This window comes from Chroicocephalus ridibundus, chromosome 9 (genome assembly GCF_963924245.1).
Source record: "Chroicocephalus ridibundus chromosome 9, bChrRid1.1, whole genome shotgun sequence".
NCBI lineage: Eukaryota > Metazoa > Chordata > Aves > Charadriiformes > Laridae > Chroicocephalus > Chroicocephalus ridibundus.
Genome location: NC_086292.1, coordinates 26,470,898 through 26,491,003, shown reverse-complemented (window position 1 = coordinate 26,491,003; position 20,106 = coordinate 26,470,898). Strand labels below are relative to the sequence as shown.

General features: G+C 59.3%; 2 protein-coding genes across 5 annotated transcripts in view; one reads left to right on the top strand and one right to left on the bottom strand.

Moving 5' to 3' along the window:
- The window catches only part of CCDC33 (coiled-coil domain containing 33), a 46,880-nt gene extending 32,034 nt beyond the window's left edge, over positions 1 to 14,846 (top strand). Inside the window, exons 13-23 of the mRNA XM_063347267.1 lie at positions 956 to 1,081; positions 10,631 to 10,737; positions 11,060 to 11,093; positions 12,328 to 12,523; positions 12,640 to 12,728; positions 12,953 to 13,084; positions 13,283 to 13,355; positions 13,602 to 13,723; positions 13,957 to 14,040; positions 14,165 to 14,260; positions 14,659 to 14,846. Of these exons, the coding sequence (XP_063203337.1) occupies positions 956 to 1,081; positions 10,631 to 10,737; positions 11,060 to 11,093; positions 12,328 to 12,523; positions 12,640 to 12,728; positions 12,953 to 13,084; positions 13,283 to 13,355; positions 13,602 to 13,723; positions 13,957 to 14,040; positions 14,165 to 14,260; positions 14,659 to 14,721 (1,122 nt within the window). The 3' untranslated portion in view covers positions 14,722 to 14,846. The remainder of the gene's footprint in view (positions 1 to 955; positions 1,082 to 10,630; positions 10,738 to 11,059; positions 11,094 to 12,327; positions 12,524 to 12,639; positions 12,729 to 12,952; positions 13,085 to 13,282; positions 13,356 to 13,601; positions 13,724 to 13,956; positions 14,041 to 14,164; positions 14,261 to 14,658) is intronic.
- A 336-nt stretch (positions 14,847 to 15,182) lies between these two features.
- On the bottom strand, positions 15,183 to 19,554 carry LOC134521134 (cholesterol side-chain cleavage enzyme, mitochondrial). Of its 4 annotated transcripts, XM_063347266.1 has the most exons (10): positions 19,385 to 19,554; positions 18,628 to 18,836; positions 17,999 to 18,154; positions 17,588 to 17,787; positions 16,933 to 17,136; positions 16,279 to 16,439; positions 16,032 to 16,198; positions 15,801 to 15,879; positions 15,425 to 15,616; positions 15,183 to 15,308 (listed from the first exon to the last, which is right to left on the bottom strand). In XM_063347266.1, the coding sequence occupies exons 1-10, from the start codon at positions 19,457 to 19,459 to the stop codon at positions 15,186 to 15,188; spliced, it is 1,566 nt and encodes a 521-aa protein (XP_063203336.1). In that variant the 5' UTR covers positions 19,460 to 19,554; the 3' UTR covers positions 15,183 to 15,185. The 4 variants fall into 4 exon arrangements, with proteins under 4 accessions (XP_063203336.1, XP_063203334.1, XP_063203333.1 ...); XM_063347264.1 differs by lacking the exon at positions 19,385 to 19,554 and having other exon boundaries at positions 18,628 to 18,923; XM_063347263.1 differs by lacking the exon at positions 19,385 to 19,554 and having other exon boundaries at positions 15,183 to 15,616; positions 18,628 to 18,923.
- Positions 19,555 to 20,106: the final 552 nt, after the last annotated feature.

The following is a 20,106-nucleotide window of genomic DNA, read 5'->3' as shown; positions in this document are numbered from 1 at the left end:
GAGGCCGGGCTCAGGCACGGAGTAATACCCGGCGAGTGCCATTTTGCCGCTGCCCATGCCCACAGCTAATTTGGCGAGGGCCCCTGGCCTGATCGCTTGGCTGGCAAGGCGAAGTGAGCATCTGCGAGGTTGGGGAGGGCAGGGGGGGAACCAAATATTTACCGGGTCACGGTCCCTGGCTCTCAGGAGGTGAAATAGGTGGGTATCAGAGTGCCATGCCTTGATGCAAGGATCCCAGCGGCACAGCAGGTCCCCATCACCCAAATCCACCCGGATACTGGGAGCCGGGATGGCCAGGCCAGGGCGAGGGTCCCCGTCCGCGACCTCGCCATCGCAAGCGGCAGCGAGGAGCGCGTGGACTCCATCGTTTATTCCATTATCTCTGACTTCCCCTTCTAACCGGATTAGAGGGGAGTCTATAAAAGCCAGGCTGGCGGGAGGAGAGCGGGGAGCGCAGGACCGGGCGCGGGAAATGAGGGGCAGGGAAATCACATTACTGCTGCCGGCAGCGTCTGGCAGGGGGTCTGGTGGGGGGTGCCGGGGTGCCGGAGATGCCTCATCCACCAGGCACCAGGCGGCAAAGTGGCTTTTAGCATCCCTTTGCCCCCGAAGGACCTGGGTACCCACCTCCTGCCCACATGGGGAAGGGAGAGATTGGCCGAGCTGGGCACAGACCTTCTATTTCCACCGACACAGGCTTGAGGGTGAAAGACTGCCTCCTCCTCCTCCTCCTCTCCCTCCTCGCCTTGTGGGTCCGGGGATTCCCTCTCAGCCCAAAGCTCCCCTTGCAAAGATGAGTGTGGCCAACCCACGCTCGCTGCAGTCCTGGTGGCATACTGGGGACGTGGATGGTGGGCCAGGGGACATGCGGGGGGGCAGCTCAGTGCGGGTGGCCCCTCCTTGCCCCTGTTCCCACATCCATCCATCCCACAGACCGTTGCATCTCCCTCCCCAGAGACCGGCGGCCTTCCTGACCCCGTCGGGCAGCGATGCCCTTCCCAGCCTGGATGTCACCACCACCGGCATGACCGAGAGGGAAGAAGAGCAGCGGGCAGCCCCCCTGCACCCATTTTATCACCAGGTAAGAACCCATGAGAGCAGCTGGTGATGCCGTACCAACACGCTACCCACGGCATCACCCTGCCAGCCGCCGTGAAGGCGTGCGCCCTGATTGGTAATGGCAAAAAACTGGCATAAATCCCAAATTGTAACCTCTCTTCCAATGTACGCCTTGCTGGAAGCTGTGGGTTTTTTCTGTAGCCTGGTTGTACCAATAATTTCTCGTGTCGTGCCCATGGAGGAGACTTTCCATGGGTGGTCGCATCCCTGGTCCCCGGCTGTTTCAGGGCTGGAGAGGGGATGGCATCCCGTCATCCGGCTGGGGGCGGCGCTCTCCGGAGCAGCCTGGGTGCACCAGCTTCCATTTGCCTGCTCCGTCCCAAATCCATTTAGCAAATTCTCTCCTATTACCGCTGCGTTATGCCGGAGACCCCTGGCACCTCCAGCTCATACCTTTCGGCTCCAGGAAAAAAAAATAAATACGGCAGCTGGTCTCCTCCTCCAGCCCTTTGTATTTATAAATGGAGCCCTTGGATGAATTCAAACCTGGCCCTCGCGGTCCTAATATCTTCCTGTACTTTAAGCCATCTGGCTTTAAAAATAACAGGTCGTTAAACCTAAATTCTGCTTATTAAATGGCTGGGAGGGAGGAGGCGGAGGGGCCCTGAGCTGCCCAAACCCCCACCTTCCACCCAATCCCTCTTCCCTGTCATTCAGGCTGCAAAAGCAGGGAAGAAAATTAGCAATAAAAAGAAAAAAAAAACACCATAAAAATACAGAAGAGCTATTTTATTTTTTTTTTCCTCCAGCTGTTTTAATTCCTCCAATCCACTGAGCTTTATTGCTTCCTTTTCCGCGGCCACGGCGGCTGCTTTATGCCCAGCCTAATAGAAACCTGTAATGGGGCGTGTGGAGGCGGGTACCACGGCACAGCTTCAATGCGATGGGGACGCGAGGTTCAAAATTGATGGACCGAATTGCCCCGGGGGGCTCTAGAGAAGCCCCAACACCCTTCAGAGCTGCGCAGGATCTGGCCCTGCCGTCTCCGCGTGGTCCGTGCAATGCTTTTTCACCCCCGGCTTTGCCTTTTGCTTGTTCTGGTGCCCCCAGCAGCCTCGAATCCAGCTTGCGGTATCCTCACAAGAGCATCCCTATGTCGATAAAGCCAGACAGGGTAGGAAGTGGTCCCAAAGATGCTTCCAGCATCCAATTTTAAAGCCTGAGCGAAGCAACGGGAGGCCAGAAAGGGTTTGCACAAGCCCTGGGCACCCCTGCCCTGCTCAGGCAGCTTATCTTTTTCTGGCTAAAAACGCTAGAAAGCGTTGCTGGTAGGATTATTTTATTTTGTTTTACTCCCCAACCTTTGACAGCCGTTTTCTTTCTTTTGCCTTTTTTTTTTTTTTTTTCTCCTTCCCCCTAAAGCGCAAATTATTTTCACTCTGCTTGCATTGCAACGCAGAGGGGGGGATTTGCTCAGAAAGCCCTGGAAAGCCCATCTCCTGACAACCCTGGGAATCAGGGCTGACACCCTACTAATGGAGCGTGTGTGCGGGAGGGAGCCGGGACATGACAGCAGGGTCTGGGGCTGGGGGGGGGGTTCTTACGGGGCTGGGGGGGGAAACACTGGGCTGATCACAGCCCTGTCACTTCTTCCCACTCCGCTCTGGCTGATCAAACCCGGATCCCCATCCTCACCCTGCGGCTTTGGAGGTCCCACTCAGGATCTGCTCGTTAACGACTTCATTAAAAAGTTAGGGGGGGGGGGTAGCGAGGAAAACAAAGCAATGAGGAATATTACCAGAGACGGGGTAACCCTTCCCTGCCCCGGCCCCACGGAGGCAGAAAAGCCTCCGTGAAGGTTGGTGCTGGGATGTTAGACCCCCACCTTGGGTTTACGGAGGTTTGGGGCTGGTTTTTGCTCTGTCCTTAGGCTGGGGTTTACGCCGGGCTGAGCCCAACTGCGTTTTCCTACCCTTCTGCCCTCTCGCTGAATAGATTTGCGCCTCTCTTACCAGTCGATGAATAATTTACAAGCAGCACTTAACGATTGGGGGGGGGGCATTTTCTCCAACCTCTTCAAACATTTGCTTCTTCTTCAAGCCTTTCTCTGCCCTCTCCCATCACCCATATTTCCCTGACCTTGTCGGCGCCGGGAGGGGGGGGGTGGTTAGAAGCCAAAGGGCCTCTCATGGGGCTGGGAGAAGTAAATGTCGTTTTTGGTTCCCTTGCTGGTATTTTGTTCCCATGCTGCATGGGCGCCATCAGCTCCACCACGTAAGATGAGAGCGCAGATGTGCAGATTGTCCCCCCAAAATGCACTGTGGGGTGGTAGAGCAGTGGGGAGGGGGGGGGAGACAGGAAGTTTTGCTTGCCAGCAGCATCGGGACCCCCTTGCTGGACCCATTTCCAGCTGCTGGGTGAGCTCTGAGGAAGATGGGGGGTTCTGCACCCCCTGAGTGAGGCCTTCTGCCTCGGCTAGCTGGGAGGGGACCCTCAGCACGGCACGGCCCCCTCGCAGCTCCTCTGGACTTGTGCCTGGCAAGGGGCGAGGGGAATGTGAGGGGGATGCAAAGGATGAGGGTGCTGTAAGGAGAGAGGGTGCTGTGAAGGGAAAAGATTCTGCAAGGGGAGAGGGTGCTGGGAGGGGAGACGGGAATGTGGAGTATGAGGGTGCTGCAAGGGAAAAGGATGGTGCATGGGGAAAAGGTGCTGCAAGAGGTGAAGGTGCTGCAAGGGATGAAGATGCCACAAGGGCTGAGGGTGCTGCAAGGGAAAAGGGTGCTCTGAGGGGAGAGCGGGATGCAAAGATGAGGATGCTACAAGGAAAAAGGATGGTGCATGGGGAGAAGGTGCTACAAGGGTCAAGGGTGCTGCAAGAGGTGACGATTCTGCAAGGAACAATGGTGCTGCAAAGGGAGAGGGTGCTGCAGGGAACAAGGGTGCTGCAAGGGGAGAGGGTGCTGCAAGAGGTGACGATGCTGCAAGGGGTGAAGGTGCTGCAAGGGGTGAAGGTGCTGCAAGGAACAAGTGTGGGGCAAAAGGAGAAGGTGCTGAGAAGGATGAAGGTGCTACAAGGGCTGAGGATGCTGCGAGGGGAGAGGGGGATACGAAGGGTGAGGATGCTGCGAGGGAAAAGGATGCTGCAGGGGGTGAAGGCGCTGCAAGAGGATGAAGGTGCTGCAGCACGGGGTGAAGAAGCTGCAGGGACCGAGGGTGCTGCAGGGCAGAAGGCTGCCGCAAGGGCCGGGGAGGCTGCGGCCCCGCTCCCCGGCTCCCCGCGGCTGCCGGCCGGCCCCGAACGCGGCTGCAGCCCCATCTAGCGCCGGCCCCGCCGCCCTGCCGGCGCCCGGCCTCCGCAGGAGCAGCTCCGCACGGCTCCTGAAACACCCTTCCCACGGGAAGGGATTTATTCTAGAGTTTATTTTTAAACTGGAAGCTTAAACGCCAGCCGAAATCCAGCAGTGGGTCCAGCCGGGCTTCAGTTTGGTACCCAGGGTGGCTACTCCTCTTCCCCAGGGCCGGGAGGGATGAAGGCAGGAGCGGTGGCAAGGCTGGGATGAGGATGCTTGATGCCCTGGCCCCGGGTGAGGCTCAGTTAGGTTTGCCGGTAGGCCGGACACCCATGGGTGCCCGAGCGCCCACAGGCACCAGGCTCAGGGCTGGGTGGGTGTCCCCAGCACGCTCGTTACGCAGGATTAAGCCAATTAATAGAAGTGGTCCATAAATCAGCTAATGTGATCCCAGACGATATTTACGCCTGTCTTACTTCCCAAGGAGATTAAGGATCCAGCAATTTGCTTCCCCTGTTATTTAATTAGCTTTTCCCCCTCCGTGATGATGACCCTGGGGCGCAAAGATGCCGAGGGTGGGTCCCCCTTCTGCGTGACACCGGGGCACAGCTGGGGGCACCTGCAGGCACAAGGCGGGGAGAGGTTCTTGATGAGATTTATTTATGGCATGGCAGAAGCCTCCCAGCCACCCCAAATCTGCTTGCAATCCCCCGATCCCTGCTTCCATCCTGACTGGAAGAGTAAAACCAGCTGAAAACGCTGTTTTCTTAGGGGCAAGATGGGGTGAGGTGGGATGGCGAGGAGGGGGGACAGAGGGACATGGTTTTTGCAGGGCAGCAGGGGGTGCTGGAGGGGCAGGGACCTGATGGCGGAGGGTTGGGGGAGGCTGGATTTGGAGGGGTTGCAAATGGCCTGAGGGTCACGGTTACTTTGCATGAGGGGTTTTGGTGTTATTTTTGGGATTCCAGGCTCCAGGCAGGGGTGGGAAAGGGATTGGGTTTGGTGGGTTTCGCATGTGGTTCTCCTGCTCAGGACCGGATGACTGCGGGGAATATGGACTGGGGCAGTGAGCCAGGTCAGGACAAAAAAAAAAAAGAGAAAACTGGCTCCAAAATACTGGTTTTTGTGTGTTTGGGGATGTGTGATCCAGCATGTGTGTGCCCTTGTGTGTCTTACTCCAACCCAGCCCCGGCAGCGTTACTAAACCCTCGGTGAACATAGCTCATCCGTCCTCGTTTGGTGACCTCGCAGCCTTTCCCGGCGCTAATTAATGAAGGATGGGGCCCGATGGCCGAGGGGAGGAAGATGCTGAGGGCGGTGGGTGCCGCGCGGTGCTGGGCTTGGGGGTGTCGATGGATTTATGCTCGCTGCTGAAACGTGAGGGGCTTTTTTATCAGCAAAGCGAGTCAATACATAAGCAAACACGAAAATGGACGGCCCCAGCGTCGGCAATAAACCGCCTGCCAGGCCAAGGGCAAGTCACGGCAGCGCCGGTCACCAGAGGTGATGGGAACACTGGGGTTTTATCCCTCTGCAGCCGATGATTTTTCCAAGCCAGGGGATGAAAACTCTCTGAGAGTGTAGGGCTAAGGTATTTAACTTGGTATTTAACTTTTTCAAAAGATACGCTTGGAAAACAGACCCTTTGGGGAGCTGCCAAGCGCTGCCACGTCTCCTGCTGGTACTGGGTTTTTTTTGGTGGTATTTCTCCACTTCTTCACATCCCCAGCTGCTGGAAATGTGTTTATCTTAAAACACAGATGAGGATGTTTTCCTAGGAGGGAAAAAAAAACAAAACAAACCTGCAAAGACCCAGCGGGGAACCCGGGGGGTAACGATCGTAACCTGTTTCCCTTATTTTTTGATCTCAGGAGGGTTTTTTTTTTTAGATCTGGGCCCAGTTTGTGGTCAGGGGAGGGCAGCGGCTCTGGGGGGTTCTCTGCCCCATGCTAGGAGGAGAGACCCATCCTGGGAGGCTCTGCTGAGCCCCCCTTCCCCCTGCTCACCATGAGTAGCAGGACATCACTTGGGGACATCTCTCCAGCTGTCCCCATCCCTCCCAAAAGCAGCCCCGTGCCGTGAGATGGGAGAAAAATTGTTTTCGCAGGAGCCAGGTGCTGACTCAGCAGGAGTTTGCTCTCAAAAGTCATCCCACCTCTTCCTAGATGCTGATTTTCTTTTTTTTTTCCTTTCTTTTATTTTTCTTTTTCCTTTTTTCTTTTTTCTTTCTTTTTCCTTTTTTCTCTTTGTCTTTTTCTTTCTTTTTTCTGGTTTGTCTTTTTTCTTCTTACTTCTTTTTCCTTTTTCTTTTCTCTTTTTTCTTTCTTTTGTTTCTTTTTTGTTTTTCCTTTTTCTTCCTTTCTTTTCTTTTTCCTCTTTTCTCTTCTTTCTTCTTTTTTCTTTCTTTTGTTTCTTTTTTCTTTCTTTTGTTTCTTTTTTCTTTCTTTTGTTTCTTTTTTCTTTTTATTTTCTTTTTTTTCTTTTTTCTTTCTTTTGTTTCTTTTTCTTTTTTTCTTCTCTTTTTTCCCCTATTTTTTTTCTTCCTTTTTTTTTTTTCCCTTTTCCTTTGAGCAAAATAAACCAGCAGCGACTCACAGAGGACTCGCAGTCCCTGCTGCTGGTGGCACGCCTGCTTTCTTGAGCCTTATCTTGAAGAAGCAGGCAGGCGGGTGGGAGCCCGAGGAGCAGCCGTCTCTCCACCCAGCCCCTTGCCTCCCCGAGTTATCCAGTGTAATCCAGAGGCTTTTATTTCCTTGTCCGACACGATATCAGCAGCTGGCAGCTGGGCCTGGAGCCGGATAGCGATGGTAATCGCCCACCCTAAAAATCATCATCCCGGCTGGGAAGGGAGCGGAAGACGCAGTGTCTCTATTAAATCGAACTCGGCTCAGATGAAGCGCTTTTCAATGCAATCCAATTAACTCTTAAATTGAATTGTAATGCTTTGGCTAATATACGCCCCCTCCCTAGCACGGCTTCCCCCCCACCCCTTCCCCAAGCCCCACTGCACAGGAAGGGAGTTCAGCCTGGGTTTAATCAGATAAAACCCCGTTTATTTGCTGCCTTGCGCTGGCCAAGGTGTGCGTGGAGAAGGGCTGAAAATCTCCATATTTCCCTTGGTGGGGGCGGGGGGAAACCTGTAAATCCCCCGGGGGTTGGGTTTCTCCAGGGAAAAGTTTTGATTTTGGAAGGTGAGGGGAAAAAAAAAACAAACCAAACAGCTGACCCTCTGATCTGCCCACCCAGGTGTTGGGCTGAGGGTGGGTTTGGGTCCCGCGTACCTGACCTGACATCCCCCCGCCCCCCCGAATCCCGCTACCCATGTCCCAAGGGGGCGGGTAAGGTCGATGAGGGGAATTGGGCAAAGCAAATGAAGGCGTCATTATCTCCTGATGGTTTCATGAGCTTTTGTTACAGAAAAGAGGGGGAAATGGGATTTTTTTTTTTTTCCCTCTGATCTTCCTAAACTGCTGCAGCAATTTATTTTTTTTTCTCAGATATGTAAATCTGAGCTTATCCCATCTTCGTAACAATTAAGGAATCAGGCTTAATACTCATCCAGGGCCGTGTCATTTGTCGGGCTGGAGGGAGACTGTGCTGCAGAAGAGGCGGTTGCGCTGCCAGGGACTCCAATGCTTCCGTGATCACAAGTGAAACGAGTAGTCCCGTCCTCAGCTTCTCTCCGGGCTGCGTTGCCGTCCCCTCCCTGGACAGGACCGGGGTCAGGCTGTGCCGTGTGGGTGCAGCATCCTCTGGCATACCCTATTTGAGCCATTTTTGGCCCCATGGGCTACCCACCTGCCTCCCGCAGAGGTTTATTGCCAGCTTCCGCCTCCTCGCATTGCTCCTTCGCCCATCTGGAGATGAATCGATTCAAGCTAATCAGAGACATCAAAGCATCTCGGAGCAATTTGTTAAGTAAATAAAAAAAACAAAACAAAACAAATCTTGGCCTAAGCAAATACGGGAAGGAGAGGGGCGACTTGTCGGGGCGGATGAAAAGCTCTAAAGGCAGAGGAAGCTTCAGAGGCTTGGAAATGATGGGGAGGGAAAAAAAAATAATTAAAAAATAAATAGCGAGTGCCAGGAGTTTCAAAGTTTCCATCGTTTCAGACATGGATTCCCAGCCTTTCATCCTGGACCCCTGCAGGAAGGAGAGCCGCAGCTATCTCCCAGTGGATTTGAGAAAGGAGGTGCAGGGGAAAATGTTTTCAAATACCCTTAACTCTGCCCCCGTCCCCAGAGGCAGCGCCGGGGTGATGCTGCCCGCAGGGAGCGGGAGCTGGGACACGTGCAGGCAGAAACATGGGACAATCCGAGCAGCCTTGGGTTGGGACTAAAGGCTGGGAATGCTTTTCCAGCCTCTGCAGGTGGTGTCTGAGCTTAGAAAAGCCCCGGTTGAACCCAGCGTCTTCCAGGGCAGGCAGGGAAAGCAGCTGCCCAGCCCGGGCGAGCCGAGTGCGGTCCCGTGCATTATTGATGGAGCAGATAATTGCGTGCTTCCCACCGGCTCTTTGATGAAAAATTGATGGCACGGGACGAGGAATCGAGGGGCTCCATCGACTGACACCGGCCCCTTTGTTTCTTAACAAACGCCGATGGAGAGGCGGACACGGGATGCCGCAGCGGGTGGGAGGCACAGCAGCCTCTTGGGTGTCTTGGGTGTGGGTACCCCAAAAAGGGGACAGGACCGGTTGGAGCTGAGCACCCTTTGCCCTTAAAACTACAAATTCAATCTTGGGATGAAAGCAGGGTTTGATCGGTGGATTGTTCTCCGCTCGGGATCAGGCCAAACCCCAAGGCAGAGCTGAAGCCCGATGCCGCCCGGCATCTCCAAGGCGTTGGGTCCTCAGAAGTTAATTGAGCGTTTGAGACATCAGAGGAGCGTGCTGGGAAGGGAGAGCGTTTCCGTGCCCTCATCCAAGGCATGGAAATGAGGTGCTGTCACTGCCAGAGCCACCTAGCCCTCTGGGACCCGGCGGTGGCTGCCACCGAGTCCCCTCCTTGGTGTCTGCGTTGTGGAGAGCAGGAGATAAAGCCACGGTGGCTGAAAGTGGGGCTGGGGAGGGAGGGCTGGGGACAGCGAGGGGCTGGTGTCTCCAAGGGGAGCGCGGGCAGGCGGCACTGCTGTTGTCCCCGATGGGCTTTGGAAGCGGCAATGGGATGCGCCGTGGTCGGGGGGATGCCGAAGGGGAAGAGATGCGGACGCCCCGGGGTGGGGAGCAGCAGAGCCAGCCACCTGCCCCAGGAATGCAGCTGTTTTGGGTGCAGCCGGGTGATTTTAGGTGCTGAGCCGCTGCGGGGAGGAGTTGCTAAGAGGAGGGTTGTGTTGTAGCAACAACTGCCGGCGGGCCAGGCTGCCGGGAGCCCCCATGCCACCTAAATCCCTTTGCCAGCAGAAAAGGCCTGGGAAAAAAAACAGCTTTTCCTCATGCTACAACCCCCCAGCGTCGCTGTAAGTCCACTGGCCAGGCGGAGACGTGGGGACAGGATGTTTGCCCGGGGGTGACCGAGTTTGTTTGGGGCACCAGAGCCTGGCAACCCGCCGGCGGGCAGGGCTGGCTGCCGGGAGGGGGTGCCGGGGGCACCAGGCGTGGGGATGATGCTGTACTACAGACCCTTCTCCTCCACTGTGAGTGCTGGGGGGGCGGCGGGGGGGGAGGGGGACGTCACCGCCTTGCTGGTGTCACCAACGGGAGCTGAGGACCCAGTGGTCCCCGTTACAGGGACAGCGCGTGATTGGGGTTGCTTTTGGTCGTAGCCAGATTTCCCCCCATCCCTCTCATAGTCCAGTCATGAGATGATCAAAGAATTATAGACTCATGGAATGGTTTGCGTTGGAAGGGACCTTAAAGATCATCTCGTTCCAACCCCCCTGCCCTGGGCAGGGACACCTCCCACCGGACCAGGTCACTCAAAGCCCTGTCCAACCTGGTCTTGACACCTTCAGGGAAGGGACACCCACAACTTCTCTGGGCAACCAAAGCCAGGTGTTTCCAAGTGTCCCCATCCTTAACAGAAGGTCTCCCAATCCCTGTGGCCACATGATGTTGCATCTGATCCCCAAAGGGTGTTGCCTGAAGCATCACAGCCAGCAATGCCAGAGGTTTTGGGGGCAAGGCTGGATCCTGACCCCAAAGCACAGTGTTTTGCCCCACGTGAAAGCCAGGAGAGCTGCTCCTGGCCATGAGGAAGGGGCTGAAGGAGCTTGCTGCTCCTCTCTGAGGGCTTTCCCCAGCCTGGCCCTCATCCTCACCCTCTGCTCTGATGTCTCCTGCTAGCTTCATCGAGAGGATGCGTCCCTCCCAGCGGCTGACGCTGTGGCCCGCATCCTGCCCGGAAAACAGCCATTCCCACGTGGGACGGGAACACTGTCAGAGGAGTGGAGGTACAGGGGCCATGCCAGTTTTGCAGCCCCCCTCTTTGCTCCTTCTTCTCATCCCCCTCGGGGTGGTTTCCTCCTTTCTCCATTCTCCCCACGTTTTCCCCAGCAGCTTCTCCTCCTGCCCCCATCGCTGCCAATTTTCCTTCTCATCTCCACCAGGCTCCCGCCTTCCCTGCACCCCCATCTCCGCCAGCACGTGCCTTGCCCCCCAGCACCCCAAGCAGGCTCCCGTCTCCTACGGAGGGTCGCCTGGCCAAGGCTTTGCCAGTGTTTCACTCTGTCAGGAGCAGCTGGCCAAGGGTGTCCCCCACTCTCTGCTCCGCAGGTCCCAGGAGTTCATCGGGCGCCAGCAGGAGCCAGTGAGTTCTGGGGAGACAGGAGGCACGGGGGGCACTGGGGACACCAGGGGGACAGCAGTGTCCCTGAGGCGGGTCCTGGCTCCCTTGGGGACGGAAGCCAGGCTGCCGTCAGCTCTACGCTGCCAGTGAGTGAAGGTCTTGGGCAGGGTCAGCCCTCGACTTTGGTTGGAGGGGGCTTTATCTTGGGCAGAAACCAAAACAGCACATGGGGAGGAAGGAGCTGAGCCTCTAGCTGCACCTGCCCCCTCCCCTTCCCCCCCTTCCCCAAGGCTGCGTGATGCTGCTGCACCCCCTCCCCGTGCCCTGCCCTCCCCCCTGCCCGCCGCCAAGGCCATCCCCAAGGCTGGGAGCGGGGGGCCGGGGGAGCTCGAGGCACGTGGCTTTCCCCATCCAAGGTCCCCGCTGCCAGGATCCTTTCTGCAGCTCAGCATGGCAGGGAAGGATTCAGGAGGTTCAGCCTGAGAAGATGCAAATCCTTGGGGAATTATTTCCCCCCAGCGTCACCCCAGCCACACGGGTGCTAAAATAACCCCAGGCTCATCTGTATAAAACATTCATCCCTCCATTATTCTTCACCACCTCCCTTCTTCTAAAGACCTGCAAAGCCCCGTAAGGCTCAGAGCTTGAGGGTGACCGCCCACTCCGACCCTGCTCCACACCACGTCCTTGGGAGAGTTGTTTTTCCATCAAGGGGGCAATAGGGAGAGAGGGAGAAATGCCGGTTGGAGGGAGAGGTGGGCAGGTGGAAAGAAGGTTTGGAGGGACAGGAGAGAAGGATGGATGATTGGAGAAGGATGGATGGATGGATGGATGGATGGATGGATGGATGGATGCTTGGAGAGCAGAAGGATGGATGGTTGGAGAAGAGAAGGATGGATGGATGGATGGATGGATTGGATGGATGGATGGATGGATGGATGGATGGATGGAAGGATGGATGGCTAGAGAAGAGAAGGATAGATGGCTGGAGAAGAATAGTTGGAGAAGGATGGATGGGGAAGAGAAGGATGGATGGATGGATGGATGGATGGATGGATGGATGGATGGATGGATGGGGAAGAGAAGGATGGAGGTTGCAAGAGGAGGGGAAAACCTGGGTGCTTCTTGGCTCCTCCATGGTGGTTCTGACTCTTAAGACAAATATCCTCAGCTGAGCTCTTGGTGTTGGAGGGAGCCCTGGCTGGCAGCGAGGTGCCGGCAGCGGGGTGCCAGCAGCTCTGCTTTGGGCTGGCAGGAGGTAGGCAGCTACCGCCTGGCGCTGAAGCGGATGGCGGGGGACCTCCTGTCCCTGCGCCAGCGTGTCACCAGCCTAGAGGTGGAGAACGGGCACCTGCGGCACAGCCTGGCCTTGCAGGAGGAGCTGGGCCACACTCTGCTCGCCGACGTGGACCTGGATGTCATGACCCGGGAGGAGCTGCTGGATAGGCTCAGTGCGTGATGGGGAAGGGGGAGGTGGAAATTGGGGGACACCCCTCTCCCTGGTGCAGCGGGGGCGACCGCGCCATCCCCTGGCCAGGTGACGAGCATGTGGCACCGGCTGTTGCAGACACCCTCAAGCGCAAGCTTGCAGCCAGCACGGCGGAGATGAGGAGGCTGAAGGACCGCGTCCAACAGCTGCAGAATGAGCTGATCCGGGTGCGGATACCGGCAGAAGCGGGCAGGGGCTGCCCAAGGGATGGGGTGGGAGTGGAGGAGCAGTGGGGGAGCAGGGAGAGCATCACAACATCCCCATAGCCAAGAAAGTGCCTGAGAGCCCCAAAACCTCCACCATGAGGCTGTCCCAGCCCTACAAACAATGCCCCAAGGCTTGAGGGTCAGCACAGAGGTCCCTGGGGGTTTTTCCCCTTCCACCCCCCCAGAAAAATGACCGGGAGAAGGACCTGGTGCTGCTCCAGCGAGCCCACCAGCAGCAGCAAGCCACGCTGAGGAGGTGCCAGGAGAAGGTGGCCAAGACGAAGGGCTTGGAGGAGACAGTGCGGCAGCAAGAGAAGGTGACTTGGGGGGCATGCGGCTGGGGTAAGAAAGGCAGGTTGGGGGCATATCTGTGGAGCAGATGGGACCCTCTGGCCCATCTCACCCCTCCATGAGCATCACCAGGCCCCAGGACCACAGTGACTGGCGAGATGTGATGGTCACCGCAGCCTTGCATTGAGCTGGTGACGTGGGGATGGTTTTGCTCTCTCCCACAGGTGATCGAGGTAATGGAGCGGGTGCTGCAGGAGAAGCTCTCCGGGACAGGCAGGAGCCCTGAGAAGCCGGCGGGTGGGTACAAGTGGTGACAGGGACCCTCAGGGTGGAGCCATACACAGCTGCTGGGCTCTGCTGGTGGCCATCCCCTTCTGATGGTTTGCACCATTGGATGGTTTGCGCTGGGGGATCAGAGGAGGTCCAGAGCCCCCCATTACCCATCCCTGGACATGAGGGAGGTGGGAGCTTGCTCCTAGCCCCCATCTCTGCGCGGAGTGGGTGTAGGACACATCCCAGTGGCCACCCCACCCCATCCCACAGGCAAAGCCCACTCTGGGAAGGTGTATGCTGCACTGCTGGAGGAGAACCACAGGCTGCGGGACGAGCTGGCGAGGCCCCACCACCCCTTGCCCCCCATCACCCCACAGCCCCCAGCTTTGCCGGTGAGACTGGGGAAGGGAACATGGGGCTGGGATGGGGGGCAGAGCCGTGGAACCCCCAGAAAGCAATGCTTTGGGGGTGAACAGGCATGCTGGGGGCATCACCTAGGTGGCATCTCCAGCACTGTGGGGTGACAGCCAGCCCCGTGGCTTGTTCCCCCCATGAGCCGGGGGTGGGAAGGGGGGGGTTATCTGGTGGTGCTTTTCCCCTCTCCTGCTTGTCTCGTGGCCCACAGGGTGTTTTTGGGGACGCGGAGAAACTGTCTCTGCTGGCCAAGCTGGAGGAGGCACAAGCACGTGGGAGGGTGCTGGAGAGGCAGGTGGGCATCAACCTTCCAGCACCCCGCTTGGTGGGGGGGGGGCCTGGGGTGTCAGGCCAGAGTGGGGGACACCTCCGGACCCCATGTCGTGGAGAGAAACCAGCCTGGTTTGGGTCTGTCCCAGCTGGAGGAGGCGGCGAGGAGGTGGGGACGGGAGAAGCAGGATCTCGGCACTCGTCTGCTGGAGCGGGAGCACAGATTCCCCCATGCCCCCACCTCGGTAAGCACCCAGGGGAGGGGGAGGCGGGGACCAGGGCCACCCCACACTGGGGTTAGTAGCCAGTGTTTGCTGCCAGGGGGATGGAGGGGGTGCTCAGAGCCGTCCCACTGCAGCCAGGCAGCTGGTGGAGAGGGTGGTGGTGGGATCTCCATGCCCCATCAAGGGGGATTTGCCTCGGTTTCCCCACAGGACAATGGGCAAGGCGGGAGGGTGGTCCCTAGGTGGGCAGGACCCCCCCTCCCCAAGCATCCCCAGGATGACACAATACACCCCCCACACTGACACCAGACCCCCTTATCGCAGTGCTCTCATCCACAGGGGATGTCCCCAAGGGGAAGGGGCGGGGGGGCAGGAGGTGGATTTGTAGCTCCCCAAGACCTTTTCCCATTCCCCACCAGAGCCTGCCGGCCATCTCCATGGCCCCCTCGAGAAGACTCCAGCCCCTGGCCCCCTTGCCCTAACCCCTCCCCAGCGAGAGAGACGAAGAAACCGAACGCTGCCAAAAAGGAGCTGGTGCTTTTTCGCATGACGAAACAACAGGAGTAAATTGGAGGCGAAGCAAAATGTTGGAGGGTGTCGGGGGAGTGCGGCCGCCGTCCCCGGCATTCCCCTCTTGGGGGTGACCTGGGGACCCCCGAGAAGCCGGAGGGGTGCAGCAGCACCCACCCGCCCCAAGGGGGGGGTCAGAGATATGGGGTTGCTCTGGTTTATCTCCCCCGTGGCGTAAGCGCAGCCTTGAGCGGGCTGGAGCGAAGGCAGAGATGTGCCAAGGCAAGGCTGTGGCCGTGAAAACTTCCCAGCCGTCCCCCACATCCCATCGTCCGGGACGGAATCTGGCTGTGAGGAGCAGCAAGCGGCCTGCCGGGCTGTCGGGAATGTCCCCCCAGAACTGGGACTGGCTGGGTGTCACCCAAGAGGGGGCTTTTCACGCCTGGGACTCAAGCGGCCGTAAGGTCAGGTAGATGGGTTTGTCCGGGATAAGGATGAGATCGAACTTGGTCCCGACTTCCACCACTCTCATGGTTTCGATCTTGAAGTTCTCCAGGATCTGGGATGGAGGAGGAAAAAAAAGCGGCTGGAAAACGCCGGAGGTACCAACACCCACTTGCCACCACCTCCCTGGTCCCTTCCAGTCCCCAGTGTCCCCAGCAGCGGGATGCTCACGTGCATGAGGAAGAGCTGCATCTCCAGCTCAGCGATCCGGCGTCCCAGGCACTGGCGGGGGCCGAAACCGAACCCCAACCCCTTGAAGTGCTTGGGGCCGGCTGCCAGCCAGCGCTGGGGGCTGAACTGCTCCGGCTTGGGGAAGACCTCAGCATCCCGGCCCATGGCGTACAGACCGACCTGCACCAGCGTCTGCGGGGGAAGGATCAGTCCCATGGGGCTGGGCTCCCTGCCAGCGGCTCACGGTGCAGGTCCAGCCCCGGGTGAGCCCCCCGGATGCTCCCTCCATGTCACCCCCCACCTCCAGGTCCCACCTCCACCCAGAGCCCCGTGTGTAGCGGGTCAGGGTGAGGACGGACCCGGGGGCCGTGCTCACCTTGGGCGGGATGCAGTAGTCCTGGAGGATGACCTCTTGCGTGGTGTACCTCTGCAGGGTCACCGCCACCGGGTGCAGCCTGGGGGGAGGACAGGTCCCTCGCACCTGATTTTGGGGACAGCATGGCCCACCCACGTCCCACCTCGATGCACGACATCCCAGCAGCTTCGGCGATTTGGGGAGGGAAGGGGCTGGGGGTGTTTTTCAGGGCACAGGGGGGCTCCTCCTCACCTGAGCGTCTCCTTGATGGCAGCTTTGAGCAGCCGGACGGTTTTCAGCATCTTCACCCTGTCCCCCGCTGCTTCTCGCTTGGCGGCCAGGACCTCTGCCCGCAGCTGCTCCTGGACGCCCGGGGACCGCGCCAGCTCAAACATGGCCCACTGCAGTGTCATGGACGTCTGGAGAAGGGGGTGCAGGAGCAAAGGCTCAACACCAGCCAGGACCTTCTCCCTGCCCAACAACCCTGTCTGCTCCTTACCGTGTCCACCCCCCCCGCCATCATCTCGGTGACACTGGCCTTGATGTCATCCAAGGGCAGCTTGTCCTGCATGATGAGGCTGCAGAGGATGCCCATGTATTCCTTGGTGCTCTTGCGTTGCAGCCGCAGGTCCCGGTAGACGTTTTGTATGCATTTGTCCGCTAAGGAGACACGGTGGGCATGGCCTTCCTCCCCCAGGTGGAGGAGGGAGGCACCAGAGGTGGCACCTTAGGACGTCGCTGCCCCACGTCGGTGGCTTTTCCATCACAGTTGTCCCTGCAGCAGCCTGGGACTGCGGTCCCTGCTACGGGACCCAGGAATGGTTGGGCGGGCACAGAGGGTGGGGGGGTCAAGGTGCCTGCAGGAGGGTTGTCCCAGGTGCCAAAAGCTCTCCAAGCCCACAGCCCCTCTGGGAGAGCCGCTCCCCTCAATGTGATGCCCACCAGTTGCCCTTCATTGCTCCTGGATGGCTCCCCACCACTCCATCTCACAAGATCCAGATGTGGAAAGCCTTCCTGGCCTTGGTGGCCCTGCGCTGGGTGACTGGACCCAGGAGAAGGTCTCCACACCGGTGAGATGAGGCTGCACCATGAAGCCAAGTCCTCGAAGGGACCTTGGGTGACACAGGGAGGTGTGGGCAGGAGGAGCACTCACCCTGGGTGAAGATGGCATCCCAGGCCCAAACGTGGTCCCGCCACGTCTTGGCATTGAGGTGACGGAGGAGGGCGGGCGGCAGGTAGAGCATGGGCGAGGTGGTGTGAAACATCAGGGTGACAGCGTCGATGAAGCGCTGCGCCTCGGGGTCCACAAAGTCCTGGAGGAGCCCTAACCGCTCCCCGTACAGCACATGGCACACGGCTGCAAGCACAGCACTCATTAGGGTACTGGGCCAGGACGTTCCGTGTCCCCATCCCCTCCACCCTCCCGTGGCCAACTCCAGCCTTTCCATGGCTGTGGGGACCTGGATTGGCCTCCTGCTGGCTCTGAGCATCATGGGGCCATGGAGGCACCCCTTGTTGGGTAGAGTTGTCTACCAGTTGATGACCAGTTGATGATAAAACGCTGTTTTATCAGAAGCACTGAGTTGTTCTCTACTTGTCTGGAGAGAGGACATCCCTCTAGACCCTACGCCTTTCGGGGAGAAGCTGCTTTGCCCATCTCTGAGGATGAAGCTGGGGGAAACGCAGCGTGTGGCCCATCTCGGGCATCCTGCAAAGAGGTGTTTTTTTTGCGGGAGGGACACGTCTCAGAGGGACTCAGCCCAGGTTTCGGTGGGGTGGGGGGGGTTGCCCAGTCCCCTGACACTCACACTCCAGGGCAAAGCGGAAGAGCTCGTGGGTGAAGTCGGCCGTCCAGCGCTCCCGGCCGCTCTTCCACACTTGGGCTCGTGCCCGCCGGATGAAGTCCTCGCCCACCTCGCTCAGCAGGGGCACAAAACCCTCCACCACCTCCGGCGACAGCACCTCCTTGTTCAGCATCAGGCGGTCCGAGCGCCAGGCCTCCCCTGTCCTGTGGGGCACCAAAGTCGGTGGAGGGAGGCGTCAGCGGCGTCCCTCGCCATCCACCGCACACACACACACACACCCCGGGGGATGCCACCCCCCAGAGCACAAGTCCCCGTCAACCTCTTGATGCCCCAACTTCCCCATGTGCTGAAGGCTACTGTGATAGGACCCGGGGGGCCCCGGTTTTAGGGGACCCCCCTGCCCCCCTGACTCACTTGAGGAGCACGCCGTAGGGCTTGTTGCGGTAGTCGCGGTAAGCCACCCAGGGGGGCACGCTGAAGCGCTCCGGCAGTGTCCCTTCCGCCTGGAAGAGGGTGGCAGCATCCCGGGGGCTGATGATGTTCACGCTCTCGTAGACACCCAGCTTCTCCCTGCATGGTGCGGAGGGGGGCTCAGACCAGCACCCTGACCCTCCCACCCTCCCCCACCCCGGACCCCTCCACCTCCCCAGATCAACCACAGCCCTTAAATTCAACCACCCCAAAATCTCGTCCCATCCCAGGGGATGCAGTGGCTCAGCACCAGGCAGGATCAGTCCCCCAGGGCTCAGGCAGGTACAACGGGGGGGTGCTGGCGGGGGGGGGGGGGGAGAATAGCCCCTCTCCAGCCCCCTGCCACCCCCTCCTCCCAACATCTGCAAGGTACAAGCAGGTCTCCCCTCTCGCCCCTCACAGTGGCATCACGGCGAGATGAGGTGCTCCAGCAGCTCAGCCCCCGCTATTTCCAACCCCTCTCTCTGCACCTGGATCAGGGTTGGGAATAGCAGCATCCCAGAATGGAAAGGCTGCTGGAGCTGGGGAGCAGCGGGGGAGAGGGGGGGAACCGGGGTCAGACGCCACCTCACCTGTAAATGGGCCCAAATTTCTGGAACTTGCGAGCCATGATGTGATGGACGTTATGGAAGCCGCCCTCTTGCCAGAAGCGGTAGAGGTTGAGCCAGCCGGCTCGCCAGTCACCGGGCAACTGGTTGAAGGGTCGAGGAGTTGCTGGAGGGATGGAGGTGACGACCCCCCCAGCCCGACGGCAGCCCCCGGCTCGGGCAAGGGGACATCCCTGCAAAGCACCCGGCTTGGACGCAGCCCGGGCAAGCATGGGAGCGGGTGGCGGGGACGGAGGCGAGGGTGGCCTCGCTCTTATTCCGCACACCCCCCCCCCGGCCTGCAGTCGGCCTTGCTCAAGGCGAGATTGTCTCACCCGCCTCCCGATGAGTCACGGCCACCCCAGGGACAGGGACAAGGCGCTCTTTCACCCTGGCAAAGGCGGCAGACATTGGGGCATGGGGCAGGCAAAAGGGGTTTGAGGAGCATCCCCCTCTCCCAGCCTCACCGAAGAGGGGGTTACGGGTGACGCATGGGGTCTCAAGTGGCGTGGGGTGACAAGGGGTGACGCCAGCGGGTTGCCCGTGCCGCCCCAGTAGAAGCGGGTGCTCTTGTCAAGCGCGGAAAACGAAAACCCGGCTGCTCGGTCCGCAGAATAAATGGTAAAAATGACCTAGGAGACAAAATAGCGTGGCTTAGGTTTAATAAAGCTCAGGCCTGATGGGTCGCCGCAGGAGGGGACAGCCTGGGGGACTTGCCTGGCCATCGCCGGGGGTGTCTCACCTCCACCCTCCCCAGAGCAGGGGGTGCTGGGGGTCGCGCGTTCCCCCCTTCCTGGGGTCTCCTGCCCCAGAGCATCCGCTACCCTGTAGTACGGGATCCCCAAACACCCCCCGCCCCCGGCCAGGAGGGAGAGGCTTTTTGGGGTGTCGTGGCCGGCTGCCGAGCCGGGCTCCGCGGCGGTTGCCACAATGGCCACTGGGGGGCGACCTTGCCCCGCCTGCTGCCACCCGCCCGGCCCCCCCCCCCTCCCGGCCCGCCACGCGCAGCCGGTCCCCTCCTGGCACCCGCGCTGTCCCCTCCTGTCCCCGTGGGCACTGTCCCCTCCTGAGCCAGGGTCTCCGCCCCCCCCCCCTCCCCAGGGCACCAGGGCACCTTGTCTGTCCCCTCCTGCCCCCGTGGTCACTGTTCCCTCCCAGGCAAGGAGTCTGTCCCCTCCTGTCCCATGGTCCTTGTCCCCTCTTGAGCCAGGGTCTCTGTCCCCTCCCAGGGCACCTTGTCTGTCCCCTCCTGCCCCACGGTCACTGTCCCCTCCCAGGGCACAGGGTCTGTCCCCTCCCGGGGCACCTGGTCTGTCCCCTCCCGTCCTGAAGTCCCTGTCCCCTCCCGGGGCAGGGGCTCTGTCCTCTCCTGCCCCAGCCACTCGTCGTTTGTCCCAGCTGCCATCACCATCATCACGAAGATGCCCACCCAGGTGCAGCCCCACACCCTGGGGACATGGTGGC